The sequence below is a fragment of the Actinia tenebrosa genome, unplaced genomic scaffold, assembly GCF_029948245.1.
Source record: "Actinia tenebrosa isolate PJP-AT-01 unplaced genomic scaffold, QUT_ActTen_1.0 PGA_scaffold13__45_contigs__length_12533684, whole genome shotgun sequence".
NCBI classification, from domain to species: Eukaryota; Metazoa; Cnidaria; class Anthozoa; order Actiniaria; family Actiniidae; genus Actinia; species Actinia tenebrosa.
This window is the reverse complement of record NW_028292573.1, coordinates 5,678,872-5,702,204: the sequence shown is the minus strand read 5'-3', so window position 1 is coordinate 5,702,204 and position 23,333 is coordinate 5,678,872. Positions and strand designations below refer to the sequence as shown.

General features: G+C 38.4%; 4 protein-coding genes across 4 annotated transcripts; 1 reads left to right on the top strand and 3 right to left on the bottom strand.

Moving 5' to 3' along the window:
* Positions 1-2: 2 nt before the first annotated feature.
* LOC116286494 (double-stranded RNA-binding protein Staufen homolog 2) lies at positions 3-4,650 on the bottom strand. Its single transcript, XM_031693023.2, has 4 exons — positions 3,065-4,650; positions 2,130-2,450; positions 883-1,039; positions 3-191 (listed from the first exon to the last, which is right to left on the bottom strand). The coding sequence occupies exons 1-4, from the start codon at positions 4,358-4,360 to the stop codon at positions 88-90; spliced, it is 1,878 nt and encodes a 625-aa protein (XP_031548883.2). The 5' UTR covers positions 4,361-4,650; the 3' UTR covers positions 3-87.
* A 721-nt stretch (positions 4,651-5,371) lies between these two features.
* Positions 5,372-10,643, bottom strand: LOC116286495 (uncharacterized). Its single transcript, XM_031693024.2, has 2 exons — positions 9,818-10,643; positions 5,372-6,943 (listed from the first exon to the last, which is right to left on the bottom strand). Exons 1-2 carry the CDS (start codon positions 10,344-10,346, stop codon positions 6,303-6,305), a joined length of 1,170 nt encoding a protein of 389 aa, XP_031548884.2. The 5' UTR covers positions 10,347-10,643; the 3' UTR covers positions 5,372-6,302.
* Positions 10,644-13,599: 2,956 nt separating this feature from the next.
* On the bottom strand, positions 13,600-15,718 carry LOC116286507 (large ribosomal subunit protein eL30). Its single transcript, XM_031693039.2, is given in 4 exon segments — positions 13,600-13,808; positions 13,810-13,834; positions 14,623-14,768; positions 15,585-15,718. Coding segments are annotated over 4 exon segments (354 nt in total). The 5' UTR covers positions 15,606-15,718; the 3' UTR covers positions 13,600-13,646.
* A 134-nt stretch (positions 15,719-15,852) lies between these two features.
* Positions 15,853-23,225, top strand: LOC116286504 (tubulin epsilon chain). Its single transcript, XM_031693034.2, has 9 exons — positions 15,853-15,946; positions 16,027-16,046; positions 16,449-16,502; positions 17,450-17,569; positions 18,855-18,970; positions 19,227-19,348; positions 20,390-20,516; positions 21,440-21,500; positions 21,631-23,225. Exons 1-9 carry the CDS (start codon positions 15,922-15,924, stop codon positions 22,444-22,446), a joined length of 1,461 nt encoding a protein of 486 aa, XP_031548894.2. The 5' UTR covers positions 15,853-15,921; the 3' UTR covers positions 22,447-23,225.
* Positions 23,226-23,333: the final 108 nt, after the last annotated feature.

Here is a 23,333-nt window from a genome sequence, read left to right as displayed (position 1 = left end):
TATTGAGATTACATTCTTTATTGCAAACACAAGGAGATACAAGTTAAGAGAAGTTTAGAAGTTACAATTATAGCAGGAGTGTGTGTTTTATTCATTAGCTAAAACGACAGGTTGCTTATCGCTTGGTTCAGTAGGGATGATTGGATCTGTAGCGGCACTACCATTGATTTGTTCAGCGACTTGACCTAAACCTGAAATCAAAAAAAAATCTTCATAGGTTTTAGAAATCGCCTTTAACTCTATGGTTTCCAATGGTTTCTTATCACACTGCCCAAAAATACCTTGTTTTAATGTTTACACTTGTGCATCTCGAAAATTGTCTATTACCTCAAAATGCCTGGGTCCAGTCATATGAAGTTGGATAACACTATCCAACTGACAAATCTTATCCAGTGTAAAAATTTAATGGATAACACAGCATCAACTTATCCACTGGGTAAGGATTTATCCATCAGGGCCCAGTCGTATGAAGCCTGGATAGCGCTATCCGACGGATAAATCTTATTCAATGGATAAATTTATTGGATAACAGCATTGACTTATCTACTGGATAAGGATTTATCTGCTGGATAGCGCTATCCAGGCTTCATACAAGCAGGCCTTGGATCTTATGTGGTTATTATTTTATGAGAGCTTTGACATCAAGAAGAGTTCTTGTAGGCTTGACATGCACTTTAAATTTTTGACAACCACCAGCCTCAAGGGCGGATCCAGCCAAAATTTTAGGGGGGGGCTATTTGAGTTTAGGGGGGGATAATTGAGTTTCTTCCGTCAAAACAACGGAAAACAATATAAAAAAGCATAATTTCTTTCTGCTGAAGAGGGGGCTTCAGCCCCCCTTTGCCCCCCTGGATCTGCCCTTGGGCCTGTGGTGTTACTCACCATCATGTTTTACGTGTAAAGAATGTAAATCCATCAGGGCATTGTTGGCAGCATCTTCATCTGCAATCTCAGGCGTGAAACCTGATCCATAGAAGGTAAGGGGTGGGTTGGCCGACACATTCACGAGAGAAGAAAACTGTTTAGAACCCTTTATGTCCTACAGGAAAAAAATACAGATTAACAACATTAGAGACTCTGCAGAATGAAGTGGAATAAAAAGCAGGCATCCCAGACCTCCTATATATCCTATATTTCCTATAATTTGTATAGGATCCTATAAAGAGCCTATATTTAAAGAAAACCTATATTTCCTATAAATAGGACGACTGCTGATTGATACATTTATATTTTGCACTATTTAGCATATTTGGCGAAGGAAATGAAATGGCCCTTTTTTTTTTTGTTCTGTTTTTTTTATGGCTTTTTAGTTCTGCCAATTATTGCCTGTGTACCCACCCGATCCCTGGTTAAGCTGCTGAAAAGCTATCTTAGCTCCTATAAAGTGCATATATTTTTGGGAAAAAATCCTATATTTTCCTATATTTAGAACCTGCACAGCCTATATTTCTTATCAAATTTGTCTAAAAAGTGGCTGGGATGCCTGAAAAAGCAATATAAAATGAAAGGAAAAAATTTGCACATAAATTGTTTTTGATTTGAATCAATCAAGTAACCACAATCAAACCAATCATCAAAATTAACTCCAAGTGAAAATAATTTATCTTAACAGAAACCTCATTTTTAGAATATTATTTGCCCCACTCAACAGTTTCCAGAAATCAAGAATTCCTAATTACAATATGTGGCATAATCATGCATGTATATCCAATATTGATCTTGTACGAAGCTTCAGTGTAAATAAGTTTCCTCAACTTCATGAATTCTGTGTTTAATAATAAAAGTTATTATTTAACGATTATTCGCCAAAGGCAAAGTGAATTTCAGGGAATATTTACTGAGGCGCGAGTCTTCAAGCGGTGAGGCAAATATTCTCCGATATTCACTGAGGCTGAGGCAAATAATTGTTTTAGTATAAATACACAGGTGATTCTTTCAAAAAAAAGGAGAAAAAAAAACAAGATAAAAGGCATTTTTTCCCGGTAACAGCAACAAAGCGATTGGCTGCCATTTTGGATTATCGCTGGAAGTGATTATTGTGTGATAGTGTGAGTTTCTAGACCAATCAGCGCATAAGATTTTCAATAATCACCGTGTCTTTTTATGAATATAAAATTATGGATGATTACCTGGGGGTAGTTAGTGAACTGCACTCTCAATCCCATGCCTTCTGCTAACTGCATCAGATGCTGGCATTTTGTCTGCGGCTTGCCAGTAGAATTGACCATGTTACCAACAGGAGCACCGGGTGCTCTATTCAATATCCCTTGTACTTGTTCAGGTTCTTCATCCTTGACTGCTGTCGCTGGTGTAACCAATGGGTTCAGGTTGCGACCAAACTGCTTGGCTAGCTCAGGTACCATGGGTAGTAGCCCTGGTTTTAGCTGACGACTGAGGTTGTTTGATTGATTGCTGCTGTCATCAGAGGTAATGTTGCCATTATGACCATTCTGTGAAAGAGTTCCATAGATAAATGGACAGTTAACTAGCGACAGCATTCCATAATATAGCAATACACCAACAACACTTTGGGCTAGCCTGCGTCACATCTGGAATTTTCTTCGTAAATACCGTCTGCGAAACATCGCCAGAAAGCTTGTTCTAGACCCCCCGCAAATTGTGCGATTATATATAATAGATTCTGATTGGCTGTTAGCCATTACTCATACTAAATGTGGTAGCCCTGTTATTGGTCTTTCTCCAGATTCTCAAAAGATTCAAATGCAGCTCTTGGTCATACTATGCTTGGAATGATGTGATGTGAAACCAAAATGAATCCATATGCTTTCGAGTGAAAGATTTCAGATAAAACGAGTAGATTTGATAAAAACATGCCCTTTTGGCTACAACTAGTGCCTTCATCAGAATGAATTATAGCCAGAACGTCATATTTTCATAAAATCCACTCGCTTTATCTGAAATCCTACATTCATTAATTTAAATTTTTCCAGCTTTTACCACTCTGAGGTGGACTGAAAGCCTTACGGGTCTAGGACCCAATTACAAAGCAAACCAAAAGGATTGAATTAGAATATCATGTCTAAACGTGAAGCCATATGCTTACCTGTTGTGCTAGTTTCTCTTCTTTGGTAGGTCTGAATCCCATCAATTCAAGCATGGCTTCAGCAGCATTCTTTTTAGCTGTCTTCTTGTTAGGTCCAACACCACTAGCTTTGTGATTTCCAACGATTACCTGAAGGACAAATTCTTTCTTTGAAAGGTGTCCTCTTTCTTCAACCAAGCTGTAAACAGGTGCCGGCTCGTGACGCCCCTGAAGAATTTGACCTAGGATGCTGATTGGATTCAGTGTAGGATCAAGGTCAGATTTAGGTTTTGGTTTGTTGCCTCCCTTCACATTACGCCTGGAATAATGGCCATTTTTCTGTCGTTTTAAATCCGCTTCAGGAATTTCTGGAAGTTTTTTCAATTCTTGTAACATCTTGACTGCGGCATCTTTTTTGGCATCTTTCTTCCTCTGCCCCTCTCCCTCAGTCACAAACTGACCTACTGTAGCACGGACACGGAACTTCTTCATGTGTGCAGGGCCAACATTGCTGATGTCGGAGAAATCAACCAACAACTTCCTCTGAGTTGCAATCTCATAGACGAGGCTGACTTCAGATTTCTGGTCCTCCTGCTCAACGTCAGTAGGGTTACTGATGTTACTGGGAGCATTAGAGTTGTCAGTTTTGGAATCCTGATTAGTAGAGGCTGCCATGGCATTAGAATTTATCTTGAGCTGTAATTCCTCTCGGAGTAACTCAATTGCTTTCTTGGCAGCATTGTGCCTCGCTTGCTGCTTATCACGACCCTCTCCTAGATATTCCTGGTCACCGACAGTGAGAGACACTCTCATCATCCTAGGTGCTTGCCGAGGGTACATACTATACTGTCCATACTGTCTATGCTGCATGCTGTACCCCATGTTATTAAACTCCTGCTGCATGTTTGACATTCCACGGAAGCGTGGGTTCATCTGACGCTGTGTTGGTCCAGGGAATTGACCATGCGTGTGAGACGGTAGAGGCTTTGGTGGAAGATCTTTGTACTGAGTACCTTTCCCCAGCTTCATTGCCAGCCCATTCAATTCTACAGTGGGAGTGAGATTTACTGCCCTTACTGTTGGCTTCTCTGGGATACAAAGGCCACAGTTTTCAAGGCCTCTACAGGCAGCATCATGTCTTGCTTTCTTGATGGACTCACCAGTGCCTTCCCATGTTCCAACGTTGCCCATTTTGAGCTCGACACGAAAAGTCTTCTTATGAGCTGGACCTTTCTCCTCGATCACTTTGTACTCCGGTTCAAGGTTATTGGCCTTTGCTAACTCGTTCATTAAACTTATAGGCGTTTTTTGAGACATTTTGAAACCCGAAAACAAGCAGATTTAAATAAGAATCCTGACTAAACGATGAATGAAAGAGAATCCGACACCACAAGATTTACAAGGGCAAAAATTACGTTTAAATCGGAAGCAAGTCCGATAATAACTCAACAGTAAGAAAGAATGTGTGTTAGATTAAAGAATGAACCGGAGAAACGGGAATGAGACCTCACACTTTTGAAGGAAACACAGGGATTTTCTTCAAAAATGGGTTAGACGTTCTCCACGCTGAGGTCTTGCTCTCGTTTGCGTCACTCGACAAGAAATCCCGTCAGGCTTTACGGGCTTCCACTAGCCTCGACTGGAACTAAAAACACAGGGAGACCATAAATTCTGTGTAACTGCGGTTTTTGCCATTTTGCGAACTAGTAGGTATATGGTAGTTGCAAGCTTCACGCTGGAATTGTTTTCGCTGCCATCAATCAAAATGAATAATCTTGTGGTACTTTTTTATTTTTTAACTGGCGGCAGTAAAAAGCGATTTCACAACAAGCCGTTACAATGGCTGAGTTCACATGCGCAGAAGTCGAAAACCGCGCAGTAGAGCTTCACGTGGCAGAAGCAGGCTTCAAATCGATCGGGGATAAAGATGGAATTTGAAGTTAAAAGTTGGTTGGTTATTGAGGAGGTAGGAAAACTGGGAAACCCGGAGAAAAACCTTCGAAGCACAGGAGAGAACCAAAAAGCAACTCTACTCACGTAAGACGTCGAGCTCGTCAACTGACGCATTGATGAGAGGCGAGGCATTAGCAGCCGAAACCACCAATGCTTTCCACACGTGCTTCAAGGGTACGGTGGAGTAGTGGTAGTGCAGTCGCCTCTCATCTCTGGGGCCTCGGCTTCGATACCTGGACTGGGCATCTCATGTGAGAAGACTTTGTTAGGCGGTCTCGCCCTTCATTCTTGGCGTTAAATGATATCCGGCCTCCCCGCGATAACGGAGCACGGAAAAAGCTGTTTTAATTTCTAAATACAACACACAAAATGATGTATTTGTACTCTTGTGGTTCTTTTTATTACGACGCGTTTTATTAGTTTTATATAGTTGATAAGTTGATACTTCGTTGTCAGAAATCTACAAACGGGTATCTTTTTATGTACGATTTGCTTACTCAGTTTTGGGCCAACTTTGTTTAGGTAAACGGTGCGAGCCATTACCTAGAGAGCATTTTGTGAACTCTAGCTCGCTAGTATAGCTGTAGGGAAAGCAGTTTTCCGTAGTAAAAATTAAGCCATTAAAAGGTAGTTAAATATAGTATAGTTGAATAAGTATTTTAGAAATGTCATTTCGAACGAGTTTCAAATCACCGCGACCGTTACACGGTGCAACATTGCACGCAACAAATTTGAACCGGGGTGACACATGTTGCAACAAAATCACGCAACATCGCTTGTGTGAGCCTGCTAAAAAAGAAATTGTGAATGTATTACGAAGTTTACGAATAAGCTTACGAATATTGTCACATGATGGGCCCCAGCGGAAAGAAATAGAACAATTCGTCCTTTGGACAAACCATATTCTTTAGGAGGGTTTGGCATCCACTTCCAACAGCCATAGCTAACATGTTGATTGATAAGCAAGACAAACACGGAAACAGCTTTGTGTATTCAACCAACATAAATGCATTTTCAAGCAAAAAAAGAAAAGGAAAAAATCTCGAACAGCAAATTAATCATTCGCTAACAACCAGGGCAGCACGAAAACACATCAATCAAACATATTATCATCATATATCAATCTTACAAATCACCCAAAGCATTTCTACTTAATCAAATATAATCACTTCTTATTTATGAAATACGAGACATATCGCGATTCATAGCATCGTATTAGTTTTCATTCAAATATTTTTCTTAATAAACTAATTTAACCTGGTTTTACGTGAGTATGAATAATTTTCCTTGCACACATTTTTCTCTGTTATTCATTGACACTCTCGACATTCAGCTTCGTAAATTCGTCGGCTTGCGGTTTGTCTTTAAAGTCTAGTTCTATGTATGCATAGGCAGCGATAGGAGCAACGGGTTTCTTGTTTTCTGTCGTCGGCATATTTATTGGCTCGCTTTTCAAGCGAGGTCTGTCGTACAAGGGAAAATTAAGTTCTAAATAATTCAAGTTCCCTTCTTCATTTTTTGGCTGGTTCGGGGTGTTCGCGGATTCTTCAGGGCTGTGACGTAAGGGGGAAGAGTGTCTTTTTTGAAGATTACCAGGGATGACGTCATCGTACTCCGGTTCTTCATATTTCACAGGTGGCTTAGCTGTAATCTTGTCGTCTTCTGTAGTTTCTGGGTTGCCATTGACGTTTTCTGCAGAGCTGTGTCCGTCTTCATGGACAGATTCTTCGCTTTCTGAGGATTCGCTGTCGTCACGTGGTTTGAGAGACGAAATGTCGATTTCAGCGTAGTCGGTGCGCGGTGCAACATGGGTATCTACCACCCGGAAGTCGGTAGCGAGCTTGACTGTACAGACGACTTGCTCAGGGCTTGAGCGGATGATTTCACTAATTTCAGCTACGCTTCTTCCAGTCAGTTCGATCCCATTGATATCGACCAACTGGTCACCTGTTACGGTGTAACAAAGCAAAATATATAGTAAATCTTAAATGTAATATGCTTGACATGGATAAATAAATGCAACAGAAAGGGATGGAAGATGAATGAGAAAAATGAATAAATGAATGAACGAACAAACGAACGAATGCAACAGAAAGAGATGGAAGATGAATGAGAAAAATGAATAAATGAACGAACAAACAAACGAAGGAAGGAATCAGTGAATGAATGAATGAATGCACTTTCCCAAAAATGTTTAGGTTTTAATTATAATAAACAAAATAATAATAATAATAAATAATAATGCTGAATGTAATGGATGCATGATTCATGCAGACTCTCAGAATTGTAATATTCTCAAGTGCCTAGGACAAGGCACCCCCCCCCCCCCTCCTTCATTTGCTTTGCTTAGTTTTGCAACGTTAAAACATAAAATGCAATGCTGGCCCTTTTTTTGGATTGCCATTTCAAAAAAAATGCTGAATTTTTTTATTTTGGCCCCCTTCCCCCTTTGAAAAATTCCGGCTATGCTATGCTAATTCTAGGTACAGAAGGACATTATGTAAACACTATAGCTAGCTCCATGTATGCCTCATATATGTATTGATATGGTAGAGACTAGATAAACTAGTTAACCGCATCGGTGTTTGGAATCGAACTGTAGGAGAATTGATTTAACTTAATACACCGTATGGTTTGTGATGTTTAGAAACTGATGTTTCGGACGTTAGTCCTTCGTCGGAGTAAATGTATTGATATATGGATTGCCTCTAGTTTCTAATGCTAATCTCACACCAATTCAGCATAAGAGGGAAAAATTTTAAGAAAAAATCCAGACATAATGAATGGGCTTTTCAAGTCCTTAAAGAAATCTAAAATTTCTGGCTATAATTCAGAAAATACCTGCACCTATAAAGATTAATATTCTAATCATTTTTGGACTAACACACCTTCGTACAGTCAAAGACTCAGACTCTTTGATAAAAAATCAATGTGTTTCTCATTAAATGAGATTGGTTAATTGAACAACATTTGACATTCTACCTAGGTAACTAGAAATATGCACAAAAATATGTCAGTTAAACCACTTCAAATTGACAGACAATCATTTAAATTTGAGCGCTTTGAGCAATAGTGGATTTAGCGCTATATAAATAAATATTCTTATTATTATTATTACTTCTTTTTTATATAACATGTGTACAATGAAATTAATTGAGATTTACCATATGTTCAGTACATGCATGGAGATTCAATTCTCAAAGATTAATTTTCTCCAACACCTTTTCAATTTTTTCTTACAGAAATGATCAAGGTAGTATATAACCTAACCCAAAAAATTCTGTAACTCTAAATAAATGAATAAATACATATATATATATATATACATATAGTGAAGCTGAACATAGGCTATTGTTTCCATCTGATTTAAATGCGATTTCGTATATAAAATTAATACACTAATGAAGCCTTAACTGGCAAAACGTCTGCAATAAATCCAAATACCAACTTTGTGCTATCAGAAGTTTAATTTATATTTTACCCAGGCATGGCATCACTTTTCCTTTCATATATAATATATGTATAAATAATATACTTTGAAAGCATATCAAAAGTATATCTATATCTATATCTATTTATTAGTATATTTAGCTTATAGTTTAATAGCTATTTATAGTTATTTGCAAAGTGTAGTAAAAATGTAATGAATGGAAAACATATCAATCAACAAATGTCACAATTAAGAACAATCGAAACATTCAATGGTGACTAGCACAATACAGTACTATTATTCATTAATAAATTTTATTATAAGGGTAGTTGGCATGGATATTGATTGAGCAGGTTTTGCCATTGCAAGTCGCTGGCACCTCTGTAAGAAAACATCTAATCCTTACAAGAATTTTGGCAAAAATAAGTAGAAATTTGAGATGAGAAAAAAACATAAAGAAATCCACTACTGTAGGCAATATTTCTTGTTAGTTAAGTTATTTTTTGAAATGTTTGGCAATTCCCATTAATTTTGCTGTTTTTCATGATAGTTTATTTTAAAAACATTTAGGTTGGTGAATATTTTGAATATGTATATCCAAAATCAACAGTTCATTTTTCAAAAATACTCCTTAATTGATACGCAGTTTAGTCAAATATAATACTGTACTTCACACATTTAAAAAACATTACTGTAGTTTATATTTAAACATGATAATAAAATTCTTTTTAAAGGATATTAGAAAACGATTTTTTTCCCCACTTATTGTGTATATACTATCTTCAAGGAAATTAAATTTCCAAACATCCATATAGATAATGCTCATTAATGGTCATGAGGCTTTCAAACATCGTTAATTTTGAGGCTGAACTTGCAGATGTTTTTAATGTCTCAAAGAAGAAAATTAGAATATCGTATCTCGGCACCTGCCCACGAATTAGTAAATTCTTTAATCATCTGGCGAAATACAAGTTTTTTCAAGAGGGATTTTATACATGAAAACTTTTATTCCATTAAGGAAACTTGACCAAAACCAATGTTCGTATTCATATGTAAATTTGATAATATCCAAAAACATTGATCTATTGTCCATATGTTCACGGAGGATCGCCATTTAACAGTACGTACAGCCAAACTAATATTTTGTATGGTAAATAATAAGCTTATGATTATAAAGCCTTTTTTAAGACTTCTTTAATTTATCTTCGAGAATTTTTTATTTTTAGGAAGACAAACGCGGAAAAAAAATATGTCAACGAAAACGGACAAGAGTAAAGAAAACCTGAGCTAGCACAAAGGCTCTAAATAACTCAGGTCAAGTAAAACATCTTACCTTAAGTAAACTTTAATTATGAGAAAGGTTCTATTTTTAATATTTTTGTAAATCTCACCTGGACGAAGTACTCCGCTGCTCGAGACAGTTCCTTGCTCTAAAATTCGATTAACGAAGATTACTCCACCGACATTTTTGATAGTACATCCTAATCCCATACCTTTTTGCCTTTCAATCGTGATTCTCTTAAGTCCCCCAGTTAGTTTCATACTTTTCATTCGTATAGGATCATTTTCCTCTAGCTCTTTCTCTTGATTTTGAGCCGTCGTAATAGCACGCATCCACAATTCTCTATCAATTTCAGAAGCACAACTGAAATGATAGCTCCTTCCATCTGCTAAAATACTCATGCAAAATTTTCTCTTCTTAGACGTATATTTTTCGAACGATGTAATATCTATCAGGAATATTCGTTCCTTAGCTGTACGGCCCTTTTTTTGGTCTCTTTCTTTCTTGAACACGCACAAGGTTTCGCGATTGAGCACTAGAAATCTCTGCCTCCATTGTTTCAGTAAGGTGCTCTTTTTATGAATCAACCCTTCCTTCACAACTTGGTTTGTGATCGTCATGTTTTTGTTGCTTGCCATAGTTCAACTACCAAATGTCAGAGCGATTTATAGAGACGTAGCGCACTAAACAATTTCAAAGATTTAGGGAATATCCGCTAGATCAAAATAAGGCAACGATCACAGACGACACCAAGCCAAAGTGGCGTGTCCTAATTTCCTCGTACGTCCCACGTTAATGTAGTCGAGTTATCTTTGCTCCGCTTCAATGACGCCTGAGAGTAACATTTAACGGCAGTTGTATTTCAGATGAGATCGTGGATGATTTCCGTTTCTAGTCTAAGGTTTCGCTCCCACCAAGAGTATTAAAATGTTTTATAGATACTACTACAAAACGGCTTCATTAGTCCCACCTCTTCCTGCGCTTACGTCACTTCCGTTCAGACGTCATAAGCTTTTTAAAAATAATTCACGATGGCTGCCAGGAAAATCGTCGGTTATTCGGGAACGGTCGAATGTCGCCCGAACAAAGAGTTGGAGTTGCCACGTAATGGATGACGGGAGAGATGCCTGAAAGTTGTCAGGAGAACTCGAAAAAATCGTGTTTTGTTTTAGTTTGGTTGGATTATTGTCCGAGTAAAGGACACCAAACGAATATGAAATAAAAGATGGAAAAAATTGGTCACTTTTATTAAAATAATGAAATAATAATAGAAAGTGGGGAATTCCGTTGAAAAAGATAAATGGGGGAAAAGATCGAAGAAAGGAAGAGAGAAAAACAGAGAAAAATTAAGAGCAACAGATAGGGAAAACCCTATTATATGCAGGAAAAACAGCCAAAAAGAAAAAAAGCTTAGGATATTTTGGAAAACCGAAAAATAGTATACGTCGGAAAACAAGGATTAATAATATCTCTCAGACTGAAGGAAGATAAGAAGCCTGTAGAGCAGTGCCGACAGATGGCATGCCGGCCCTATAAACTCAGACACAAGCTGTAGAAAACCCCGGGGATCATTTCCTGTTGAAAATAATAATTGCTGTCTGATAGGAAGGTTATCGTAGTGTCATCAAACAAGATTATATATAGTCGATCACATTTATAAAATTTATTCTAGAATATGGAAATATTGTTTTATTGATTGATTACAGCACTGAGTCGCAGATATAAGATATAGACAGCCTCTGGACAGCCTAACAGCCTGGTGTGAGTAATGAGTTTGCATTCAAATACTTCAAAACCGGAGCCGCTTAGCTTAGTGCTAGCCTACGTGCATTTCATTGTTAGCGCGTGTTTTAGGGGAGTGGTGCCCCGTTGGGAAGTTGACGTAAATATTTTTAGAAAAAGCTAGAGTCATATTAGGGTTTGTGTGAATTTTGTCTGAGTTGTTCTACGTATTTGTTTCTCTTTTGTTTTTAAATCTACGTGGTTTGATGATCTCTCTTGGTTTATGAATAACGCTGTGTGCCATATACTTTGCTTGTGTGGTCAATGATCGTCACTGTTATCTGCTTGCTCAGTTGTGTAGAGTGTCAGAATTTTTTGTTTTTGTATGTATATAGTTTGACCTGTTGTATCACACTTCAACAAATATGGTTGAGTTAGGAGTAGACGTGAATACCGCAGTAGTTAGGGACGGACCATTAGATTTAAGGGGGGGGGGGGGGGGTTGGGCTAAACCCCCCCAAAAAATATTCGAGCACAGCTTTAAAGGGTGAAAAAAAAAAATCCAAATTATTTCCCCCCCCCCAAAATTCTTGCACAGCCAAAAGATTTCCTGCACAAAATAAATTGCCCGACCTCCCCCCCCTCAAAATTCTAATGGTCGGTCCCTCATAATGGGAGCAAAGTACAACTGAGCTCAAAAGAAATCGGATGATTCACATTACACTGGAGTGGATTAAACAAACCCAGGACGACCTCCGTCGACCTCATTACACTCCATTAGCCTTGTTAATTTAATATTCTTTGTAACCCAAGACCGAATCAGAAAAGATACCACCCGCTCATATGCATCCAGTTGTATCTGCTTAGGCTTAGGAAGGAAATCCACCATCTAAAAGGAAAAAAATCGATCGTTTATAACTATTAGATCCCAAATATACATGCTGGGTCATAAGGAGGTGATTCCGCTTGTTTCAGCCGCCCGAACGAATCAACCGATCAGCGAACATCTGCTCAACAACATCTTTTACTTATTGCGCGCCTAGATTCTAGATCACCCAGGGCCAGGTTGTATGAAGGATGGATAGAGCTATCTGACGGATAAATCTTATCCAATAATGGATAAATCTTTTGAATAACAGCATCAACTTATCCACTGGATAAAGCTAGCCTTATCCGTTTGATAGCGCTATCCACCCTTTCGTACCCCGGGCCCTGGATGCATGGAACTGGGAAGAAGTACATTACCCGTTCCCCCCTACCCCCTTCCCGGTGAATTACGGTATTGCGTTTCCGATGTCGTTGACTGATTTGAGAAAATGAAATCATGAAAAACCGGTTGTGTGTGAGAAAAACACTCCCCAGTTTTATTATTTTAAAAATAACCCGACGCAGCAGCTTACCGGCCTGGAACATACCCACTGGTAATAAATTACCATCCAAACTCATGTCAACACCGTACCGCACCCGTCTCGTACCCAAAGCTCTGGGCACGAGACTGGTACCGCACGCATAGGGTGTTCTATTCAAACGGAAACTCGACGAGCATGCGCAGTGACAAATATAAGGGCTCTGGGTACGAGATTGACGGAAACTAAATCATTCGTCGCGGCCGCAAATTCTTTACAAACTTTTCTCAGTGTCACAGAAATAAAAGAAATGTGCGTGCGCGCAAGCACATAATACAAAACATTAATTAACCACTATCGCTACCCAGATGGACTTTGCCCCACATGCATTGATAAAAGTGGATGCAGCTCCACTAAAGGAAGACAAGAGGACACCACTCTACTCAGTCTTCCCCTCCCTGCTTTGCCACAGGTTTCCTAAGCAAAGGAAAGAATAATTCTTTCTTCAGTGCACTAGGTAATAAATACAGTTCCTAAGCAATTATTGTGGATTATTAATAATTTTTCAGATGCTACTCCACAATAATAGCTTAGGAACTGTGCTTATTACCTAGATAGTGCACCGAACAAGACAGAGGACAACATGGAGACAGACTGGAGCAAGAAAGGAGAGGCAGGCTATATTTCAGAAGACGAGGAGCGGATTGTGATGGCCGACAGGGAAAGGTGGAATAGCTCTGTGAAGGGCCTGTGTGCTAAGAGGCACTGAGGAGTAAAGGTAACAGGCACCCACTGCCAATTTCTTTAAGCAAAAGAAACCACCTTTTTCATAAATTCATTTTATTTTTAGTAACATTACAAGTATTCTGCCTAAGATGATTGTGGCTGTTGCTCTGACGGCATAGAGCGGATGATATCTGAATCACCAGGATCTGTAATGCTGAGTACAGACACACGGAAGAACTTTCCACAAGCGGTTCCTAGTTCAATGTTGTTACCAGTGTAATGGTGAACTCCAGTCTTCGCAAGCATTAGCATAGTATTCTATCTCACTCTTCCTGGAAAGTGATATGAAGGGAATCGTTTAATTAGAAACTAAATACTGTGTGAACTACAGTGATACCAAGGGCGTAGGCAGGGGGCCTTACCCCTGCTCCCTTCATGGCAACAAAATGGCAGCTTTTTGGAATCTTATACGGTAATTTTCATTTCTTTGCTAAGTTTTGCAAAATTAAAGTGTAAAATGCAAAATCAAATTGTAATTTCAGGGCTTCAGATAATGCAGGAATCAGTTGATCATAGGCCAAAATCGTTTTATCTTAGTCATACCTTAATTCGGGCTAAATGTTACTGGTCAAAATGACCTGACAAGGCAAATATTTGACTGTCCCAGATCTGGCCAGACATTTTCCAATGCCCAGCTGTTATTCTAAGTCCTGAATTTAGGGGTTGATTTTTGTAAAGAAAGGCAATCTGTAGAACTCAGAGAATAACCCTCAAAGCACAATGAGACAAAGGACTATTACAAGGTAGGTGAAGCCAATTCCTTGGTCTAAATTTCTCATTTGTTATATCCATTTAGGAACAAAAACAAGACTTGTCCTAACAACAAGGTCATTGTCAGGGCTTTCAGAATGTTTTAGAGTAGGTGGTCAAAAGTCTAAAGTAGCTGGCTGTGATCCAATACAAGTAACAGAAGGTATTTCATAGAAAAGAAAAAGTAGCTGGCGGTTAACTTTGAAGCAATCACCAGAGCTCCCGCAGCTGCTGGCTTATTCTGAAAGCCCTGCACTGTACCTACAGGTAAAACAGTGTCTACATGATAGCAACTTGTTAAAAAGCTTACCTTAATTGAGGAGTGTTGTTGGAGATGATGACTAGCTTGGCCTTGCCTTGTCGAAGAGTTTTTAGGGTTGATTTGTAGCCCAAAGTGTATTTTCCACTCTTGACGACTAAACCAAGACGAGAGTTGATACTCTCCATGGCCTTTTTCTGTTGGTGCGAAAGAAACAAAGTCAAAATCAAGTCATTTTAGTATTTGTTTTCTATGAATTTTGTTATGTGTTTACAATTAGACATTTCAATCCCTGATCGATCATTTATCTTCTTCACCATGATTAAGCTTACATGCATGCGAGATTTTAAATTAGCTAATGCACACTGTTTGATGTTACTAATAAAGTTGATTTTTTTTTTAGATCTTATGTCTTTATAGCATATAACAAATAGTAGCAACTTTAACCCTTCCCCATGGACTAGAGGTCTTTTCTGAGCTCGATAAATATGATGCATTCTGGTCTAGCTTGGGTACAAATAACACCATACAAGGCATAATGAACAAAAGATATTAGTACCAAGCTAGACCACAATCCAAAAACCATCATCATCAATTTTCACTACTTTGAGGAAGGTATGCTGGTCTAATAAAAACTCTACTCATTCAGTTTGATAGAGCTTGAATAGTAGAACGTAAGGAAATCTGTGCAACTATCCACTTATTGGACCATTTGCTCAACCACTAAATAGAAGGGTGAATTTATAATAAAACATTGACCGGTAAAAAGCCAAGCTAAGCGAATACAAAACCTTGTATATCTGGGTTTGTATCGAATATTCTTTCGAATCTAATCCATATTCACATATAAGAACTTTTAAGCTCTAATGATCCAATAATAGAAGTATTTCATAGATCTGTCTTGGTATTTGGAAGAATAGATACAAAGAGAGAGAATCTAGCGACAGAGAAGAGAGTTATTTTTAATCCACGTGCTAGATTCTATCTCCTTCCAACATGGCGGACAAACTGACCTGTTTCTTTGAAGACACCATTTTTACGGCTTATGTGACTGTAAAAATAACAAAAAACACACCAATCTAAAGCTGAATAAATGAATTTTCGAATAGAGTTGGATTTTAAGTGATAAGGGTTAATTTTCGATGCATAAATACCTTTTCAATTTCCTCCCAAGTGGGTTTTTAGTCACTTTTTGAGTCACGATGGTGAAAGAGGTAGAATACCCAGCATGCTTTGCTAAAGTACCCGGATATTCCATTCACTGCGCAAACTCGAGATTCCCGCGAAAATTTTAAAAACAAAAATGATATCCTTAAAATATCGCGAAAAAATGCCTTAAAAGACTAAATTATGACTCAGTCAATTGTCGTACAAGGTAATGAAGAGTTACATTTATAAGTATATCTTTTTTTTTTCAAAAATACTAATTGTTTGTCTCTTTTTTGGATTCCAAAGTTGGACAGTGCGGCAACCAGGTAAAACGAGTTTCGATCTACTCTTTTAAACTTTGTTTCTTCTTGGAGTTTACAGTAAAAAAAAAACATTTCTTTCCTTAACTTATGATTTTTACTGTGTATGAGTTTTTCTTGGCGATTTTGGAGCGAGTGATGTTTTTCTTTTCCAAAAGAGTTTCATACCACAGAGTGCCCAAGCATAGTTGTCATCATATGATAAATTTATTTATGAGCTAGGGAAGTAATATAGAAATTTTGATAATTTGTCTCTAGCTGAAAGGAAATCAGAAAGAAATTAGGCTTCCTGATAGGAATCAAACCTTTGACCTTCTGGATATCAGTGATATTGATGATTAATCATTTGTTGTTGTTTTTTAATAATAAGTAATATAGTTTATGATAATTGTCCTTTGTTTTTGACAGATTGGATACAGATTCTGGGATCTTGCATTACGCGAGCATGCAAGTGCTAACAAGGTATGTTTGTAATCCTCTATTCTAATGCCAGTCAGTATGTGTGGCTTCAAATTTTAGCTGGTCATTGTACTGTCACAAAAAGCAGATGGCCAAGTAGGGCTTTCAATGTTTTGGAGTAGGTGGTCATAAGTCTAAAGTAGCTGGCTGTGATCTCATACGTGGAACAGAGGGTATTTTATAGAAAAGAAAAAGTAGCTGGCAGTTAACTTTGAACCATTTGCTGGAGCTCCGGCAGCTGCTAGCTTACTTTGAAAGACCTTCCAAGCCAAGAAGTTTTTTTTTTAAAGTGCTACTACGACGAAAATCGCTCAAACTTGGATTCAGCTGAAACTTCCTAAAAATACTCTTTAAAGATCCAATAATTACTGTATGAAGTGTTTTCTCGATATTCAGCACGAAAGTATGATATTTTTACGATTATTTTTTGGAATCTGTGACGTCATACACTCAACATCAAACATTGCTACATATATTTCTTTGTATATAAATCCTTAATTTATTTTATTCCTATGAAGCCCAAAGGGTGGCTAATGTGCTTATTTCACATTACTTGTGACTATAATTTATATTTTGGGGGTGTTTGGGTATTTCTTTCTCCCTTTACTACTGATATTTTGATCATAAACTACAAAGAAATGTATGGAGCGATGTTCGATGTTGAGTGTATGACGTCACAGACTCCAAAAAATAATCGTAAAAATATCATACTTTCATCCTGAATATCGAGAAAACACTTCATACAGTGATTATTGGACCTTTAAAGAGTATTCTTAGGAAATTTCAGCTGAATCCAAGTTTGAGCGATTTTCGTCGTAGTAGCACTTTACACAAAACTTGTAAAATTAGGGATTAACAGTGGTTTAAATGAATAGTTCTTCTACTGTTTTCTAGTTGGAATAAAACAGTGGATCATTATTTTGTAAAATTTTTTTCCTATTATATTTCAGACAGGTATTTTTGATGAGTCAATAAGTAGCTTTTTCAGGAATGTAGACACACGGTATGACAGGTTAAGGGATATTCCTGTCGGCAATTCAACAGGAAAGATTAAGTCCCTGAAAGCAAGAGTAAGTCATATTCCAATAATAAACTTACCCACTACCAAAACTCTACTAACTTTCTACCAACACCCTATTGACAACCTACCAAACCCCCTACTGACTACCCAACAATGCCCTACTGACCACCTATCAACACCCTACTGGCAACCTACCAAACCCCCTACTAACCACCCAACAATGCCCTACTGACAACCTACCAACACCCTACTGACAACCTACCAAACCCCCTACTGACTACCCAACAATGTCCTACTGACCACCTACCAACACCCTACTGGCAACCTAGCAAACCCCCTACTAACCACCCAACAATGCCCTACTGACCACCTACCAACACCCTACTGACCACCTACCAACACCCTACTGACCACCTACCAACACCCTACTGACCACCTACCAACACCCTACTGACCACCAACCAACATCCTACTGACAACCTACCAACACCCTACTGACAACCTCCCAACACCCTACTGACCACCTCCCAACACCCTACTGACAACCTACCAACACCCTACTAACCACCCAACAAGGCCCTACTGACCACCTACCAACATCCTACTGACAACCGACCAACACCCTACTGACAACCTACCAACATCCTACTGACAACCTACCAACACCCTACCGACAACCTCCCAACACCCTACTGACCACCTCCCAACACCCTACTGACCACCTACCAACACCCTACTAACCACCCAACAAGGCCCTACTGACCACCTACCAACATCCTACTGACAACCTACCAACACCCTACTGACAACCTACCAACACCCTACTGACAACCTACCAACACCCTTCTGACCACCTAGGACATCCTACTGACCACCTAGGACACCCTACTGATCACCTACCAACACCCTACTGACCACCTACCAACACCCTACTGACCACCTACCAACACCCTACTGACAACCTACCAACACCCTACTGACAACCTACCAACACCTTACTGACCACCTACAACATGTTACTGAAAACCTGCAACACCTTACTGACCACCTAGGACACCCTACTGACAACCTACCAACACCCTACTGACAACCTACCAACACCCTACTGACAACCTACCAACACCCTACTGACAACCTACCAACACCCTACTGACCACCTACCAACACCCTACTGACCACCTACCAACACCCTACTGACAACCCACCAACACCCTACTGACCACCTACCAACACCCTACTGACCACCTACCAACACCCTACTGATACCTACCAACACCATACTGACCACCTACGACATCCTACTGACAAACTAACAATGGGGTTCTTATTCGTAGGCAGTGTTGATTGACATGGAAGAAGGCGTTGTGAACAACATACTAAAAGGTCCTTTGAGAGATGTCTTTGATTGTCAACAGCTCATTACTGATGTGTCTGGCTGTGGAAACAACTGGTAACATATAATTTACAATACCTTTGGTTTTACAATCATCAGTGGTTTTGATTAGAGGCAGTGCTATTTTAGAGGATTAGAGAAACCCCATTAATCTCTTTCATTTAGTCTAAAATCTCCCTAAAGATTTTTTTTTAAAATTGCATTTCTGACTAACAGTCGTTCAAATGTCAGTCAGCAAATGAAACATCAAACTTTGTGAGTTGCTCTTCAACAATAATGGTAGTAAATAATTGCTATTTTTTATTGTTGTTAGGGCTACTGGGTACATGATGTATGGAGAGCAGTACAGGGAACAGATATCAGAGACTATCAGACATGCCGCTGAACTCTGTGACTGCTTACAGTGTTTCTTTCTTATTCATTCTATGGGTGGAGGTGAGGAATTCCAACATAACTATGTCTAATTCAAACTGGTTAGAGCTGTGCTCTGGGGTCATACATGGACTGTATAGCGGCTGCCCCAGAGGTGCCTTCACATGCTTTCAGTTCGACCCCATTGAGCTGCGCCACTGTACTTGCGGTGGTGATAAGCGATGACAAGTTTTAACTATGCTCTCTCATTCACCCACTAACTCTAACATCCATCCAGTATCTAAAACCTATATCCTCTGTACTTAGTCTTGCTAAAATTCATATTTTGAACCAATCTGTTGATGTCCTAGCCAAATCCATGCTAAAAAAGTTGGACATGTGTTTTTTTTGTCTACCCTAGAACGGTGCCATTTATCCTACTATTAAGTATTGGCTGTTTCCTATAAACTTTTGTACACATTTATATCATCATTATCAGCAGCCGCACCACCATCACCACCACCACCACCTTCACTGTCATCATCATCATAATCACCATTACCATTATTATCACCCCCCAACACTAACATCACGATCATCATCAACATATAGCACCACCAACACCATCACTGACATATATCCTTACCACCACCACCATCATCACTGTCATCATCATCATAATCGCCAACTCCATCATCACACATTCATCTTCATCCTTACCATGTCAAGTCAAGTCAAGTTTATTTCACACAATAAATTTCAATACAAAAATATAGGAATAATTAAATAGAGTTGAACAGTTATGAAAAATACAGAATAAATATTTACAAAGCGAGATCACGTTTAGTGTGTATGGCTGTTGAAAAAGTATAAACTATCGAGTCAACAGCCATCCATCATCATCACCACCACCAGCATCTTCATCACCATCATGTAAGCAGTTTTCTGGAAAGTTTTTACTCCCTTGGTCACCACACAAATTTTTTCGTGGTACTGCTATTGTATTGCTCCAAATATTTATATACTTCAAATGATGCCATTATGCAAACATCTTATTAGCCTATAATAACTTATCAATTTTTAGTAACCTGACTATAAATTGCTTAAATTGAACAAAATCCTTAGGTACAGGTTCTGGTCTGGGTACCTATGTACTCAATCTCCTCCATGATGAATACCCAGATGTATATAGGTTCACTACTGCAGTCTACCCCTCGGCAGATGATGATGTCATCACCTCACCATATAACAGGCTAGTAAATTAACCCTCTGCTGTATATAAAGTTCTTGTTTTGAAGTACTGTTTAATAAACGAGCAGGAGTGTTTTATCGGGTATAAAACACGAGGCGTAGCCGAGTGGTTTTAGACCCGATAAAACACGATCTGCGAGTTTATTAAACGGCTTAAAAAACTCCAGATGTATGTTCTCATACTGTACCGAATTCTTTACGAAATGAACCAAGTTTGATAGAGAAAACCCAAGTTAAAGTTTATGAAGACGAATCTATATCAGATATAAAACCTCCTTCATGGTCATGATTCCTATTGTGTTTCCTTCATGAATTATTAATGAGTTTTTTAAGGATACATAACTAACGAGTAGAAAGACATAAAATTACTAGAGTAATCAATATTTATATACACAGTCACATTAGGGACTGGTCATTATTTAGAAAGGGAGGGGCTGGTACGAAATTTGATATGCCAAGTTTAATGACCCCCCTCTTCATGATATTCATGCTACTGCCCCCCCCCCCCCCCCCCCCCCCCCCATCTGATACAAGCCTACATGCACAGACACACTTTTAGTTTCATAAATGTAAATGGCACCCCTTTTCTCCCTGCACAAAAAAGGTGACCCATCCACTTTTTGCATCATTTTGCCCTTCACTTTCTAATCAATCAATCAATCAATCCATTCATCAATTAGAGATAACTAGCTAAAAACTAGTGTGAGCAGCTGTGTCGGTGTTTCTAATGACTTACTGGCGTTTTTGACACTAGTCCTTCGTCCTCTTTCACTCCAATGAAGGACTATTGTCCAAAACATCAGTAAGTTTTTTATCTTTTCACGGTGTAAAATTTACCCTTTTATCGTTAATCATTGATTTTTTATTAATTAACTAATTAATTTATTAACTAATTAATTAATTAATTTCCTTATTTGTTTTCAGTGTGCTGGCTATGCATCAATTGACTGAACATTCTGACTGTGTTCTTCCTGTGGAGAACCAGGTTTGTATCTTTTGGTACCTCATTTTAACTTGAATCAAGCAATTGTGCCAAAGAGACCAATAAAAATAAAGAGAGCACCTTGATATTAGTAAAGTAATAAGTGCATTTCCCCTTGTCTTTTATAATCAAGGCTTTGGTTGATATCTGCAACAAGGTACAGAGTGCTCTACCACCATCCAAATCAGGTAAAAAAGTCGTCATCGTAGATGGACAAAAGACAGCAAAAGCAAAGACTGCCATAACATGTGGTGATGGTGGAGTATCCAAAGGGCCTGACAAACCTTTCGATTCAATGAATAACATTGTAGCAAATCTCATTCTCAATATGACCAGTTCGGCAAGGTTTGAGGGATCACTCAATGTGGACTTGAATGAGATCACAATGAACTTAGTACCATTTCCAAGACTTCACTACCTTGTGTCCAGTCAGACACCATTGTATGCTTTGACAGATGTTAACCTACCTCTGAGGAGGCTCGACCAAATGTTTACCGATGCATTCTCTAAGGAGCACCAGTTAATTAAGGCAGATCCGAAACACAGTCTTTACTTGGCTTGTGCTTTGATCGTCAGAGGAAACGTTGAAGTCTCTGACATCAGGAGAAATATCGACAGATTAAAACCATCCTTGAATTTTATCTACTGGAATCAGGAGGGATGGAAAACCGGCCTGTGTTCTGTACCCCCAGTTGGCCATCCCTATTCTCTCTTGACTCTGGCAAATAACTCCTGTATCAGGCATACATTCAAAGACCTAAGAGATCGTTTTATGAAACTTTACAAGAGGAAAGCGCACATTCATCATTATACTAACATTGGTGGCTTGGACACTGGACAGTTTGATAATAGTTTAGAATCTTTGACATCATTGATGGATGAGTATTGTGCATTAGAATCAAACATGGGGAAAGTTGTTCAAAGTGTTGAAAGACTTAAAATTGCTTAATCAGCAAGTTGCAAGTGTTTCAACCGAACTTCTGTTGTTTTCACTTTCACATGGGTGTGAGTGGGATACACTGTAAAGCTTGTGCCTGGGGTCGATGGTTTGATTCTTGCCTACATTGTATGCATGCATGCGATTGCAAGTCAATTTATTTGATGTGTTGTTCTCTCCCTTTTGACTCTGGTTTCCCTTTTGTAAAAATCAGTGTTAGTTAAGTGTTGTGAATAGTGAAATTGTGGTAAAAAGTGTGATCGTTGCGAAAAAATGTTATAAATGCGTAGTCCCAGAATATCATGGGTAGCCATAAATATTGCTATATAATAAGCAATTTTACTCCAATGAAGGACTAGCGTCCGAAATGTCAGTTAATTTTTTCATCTTTTCACAGTGTATAATTCGCCCTTTTATCATTGTTTAATAAGCAATTCAAGTCCTCAAGCCCAAATAAGCTATAAATAGTCAAATATATGTCGAATGGGCTATTGACTTATTGGCCATAATGAATTTTGAATTAAAGTTGAAATTGATGTATTGGTTTTCAAAGCCAGCACTTTTCACTACTAGTAGGCTATAACTTATATCCTAGTAGTAGCTCATCCAATCAGAACATAGCATTGATGATAGACCACTAGAGGGATTTGACTAATTAAAATGTATTTTCTTTTCTGTAAAACACTGGAATTTTCACTAGTTGAGGAAGCTATATCATAGTGACTCTTCAAAACAATCTGTCTCCATCCAAAATAATGCATGAAGAATTTAATAAATTATTTTTATGCTGACAGACTGATTGATATCTCTTGGCCATTACGGGAGAACAGTCTCCGTGCAATTTTTACCCATTTCAGACCATGTGACATCCCCCTTAGTATCATTTCTTTCTTTCACAG

What these genes read in the sequence shown, in the direction of transcription:
- LOC116286494 (XM_031693023.2), bottom strand. Translation starts at nt 4,360, where the DNA reads ATGTCTCAAAAAACGCCTATAAGTTTAATGAACGAGTTAGCAAAGGCC. An exon ending in AAGAGAAACTAGCACAACAG is followed by an intron (nt 2,451 to 3,064) that starts GTAAGCATATGG and finishes ACTCTTTCACAG; the next exon opens with AATGGTCATAATGGCAACAT. An exon ending in TTTACACGTAAAACATGATG is followed by an intron (nt 192 to 882) that starts GTGAGTAACACC and finishes TTTTGATTTCAG; the next exon opens with GTTTAGGTCAAGTCGCTGAA.
- LOC116286495 (XM_031693024.2), bottom strand. Translation starts at nt 10,346, where the DNA reads ATGGCAAGCAACAAAAACATGACGATCACAAACCAAGTTGTGAAGGAA. An exon ending in CAGCGGAGTACTTCGTCCAG is followed by an intron (nt 6,944 to 9,817) that starts GTGAGATTTACA and finishes ACACCGTAACAG; the next exon opens with GTGACCAGTTGGTCGATATC.
- LOC116286504 (XM_031693034.2), top strand. Translation starts at nt 15,922, where the DNA reads ATGACTCAGTCAATTGTCGTACAAG. An exon ending in AGCATGCAAGTGCTAACAAG is followed by an intron (nt 16,503 to 17,449) that starts GTATGTTTGTAA and finishes ATTATATTTCAG; the next exon opens with ACAGGTATTTTTGATGAGTC. An exon ending in TCTGGCTGTGGAAACAACTG is followed by an intron (nt 18,971 to 19,226) that starts GTAACATATAAT and finishes TATTGTTGTTAG; the next exon opens with GGCTACTGGGTACATGATGT.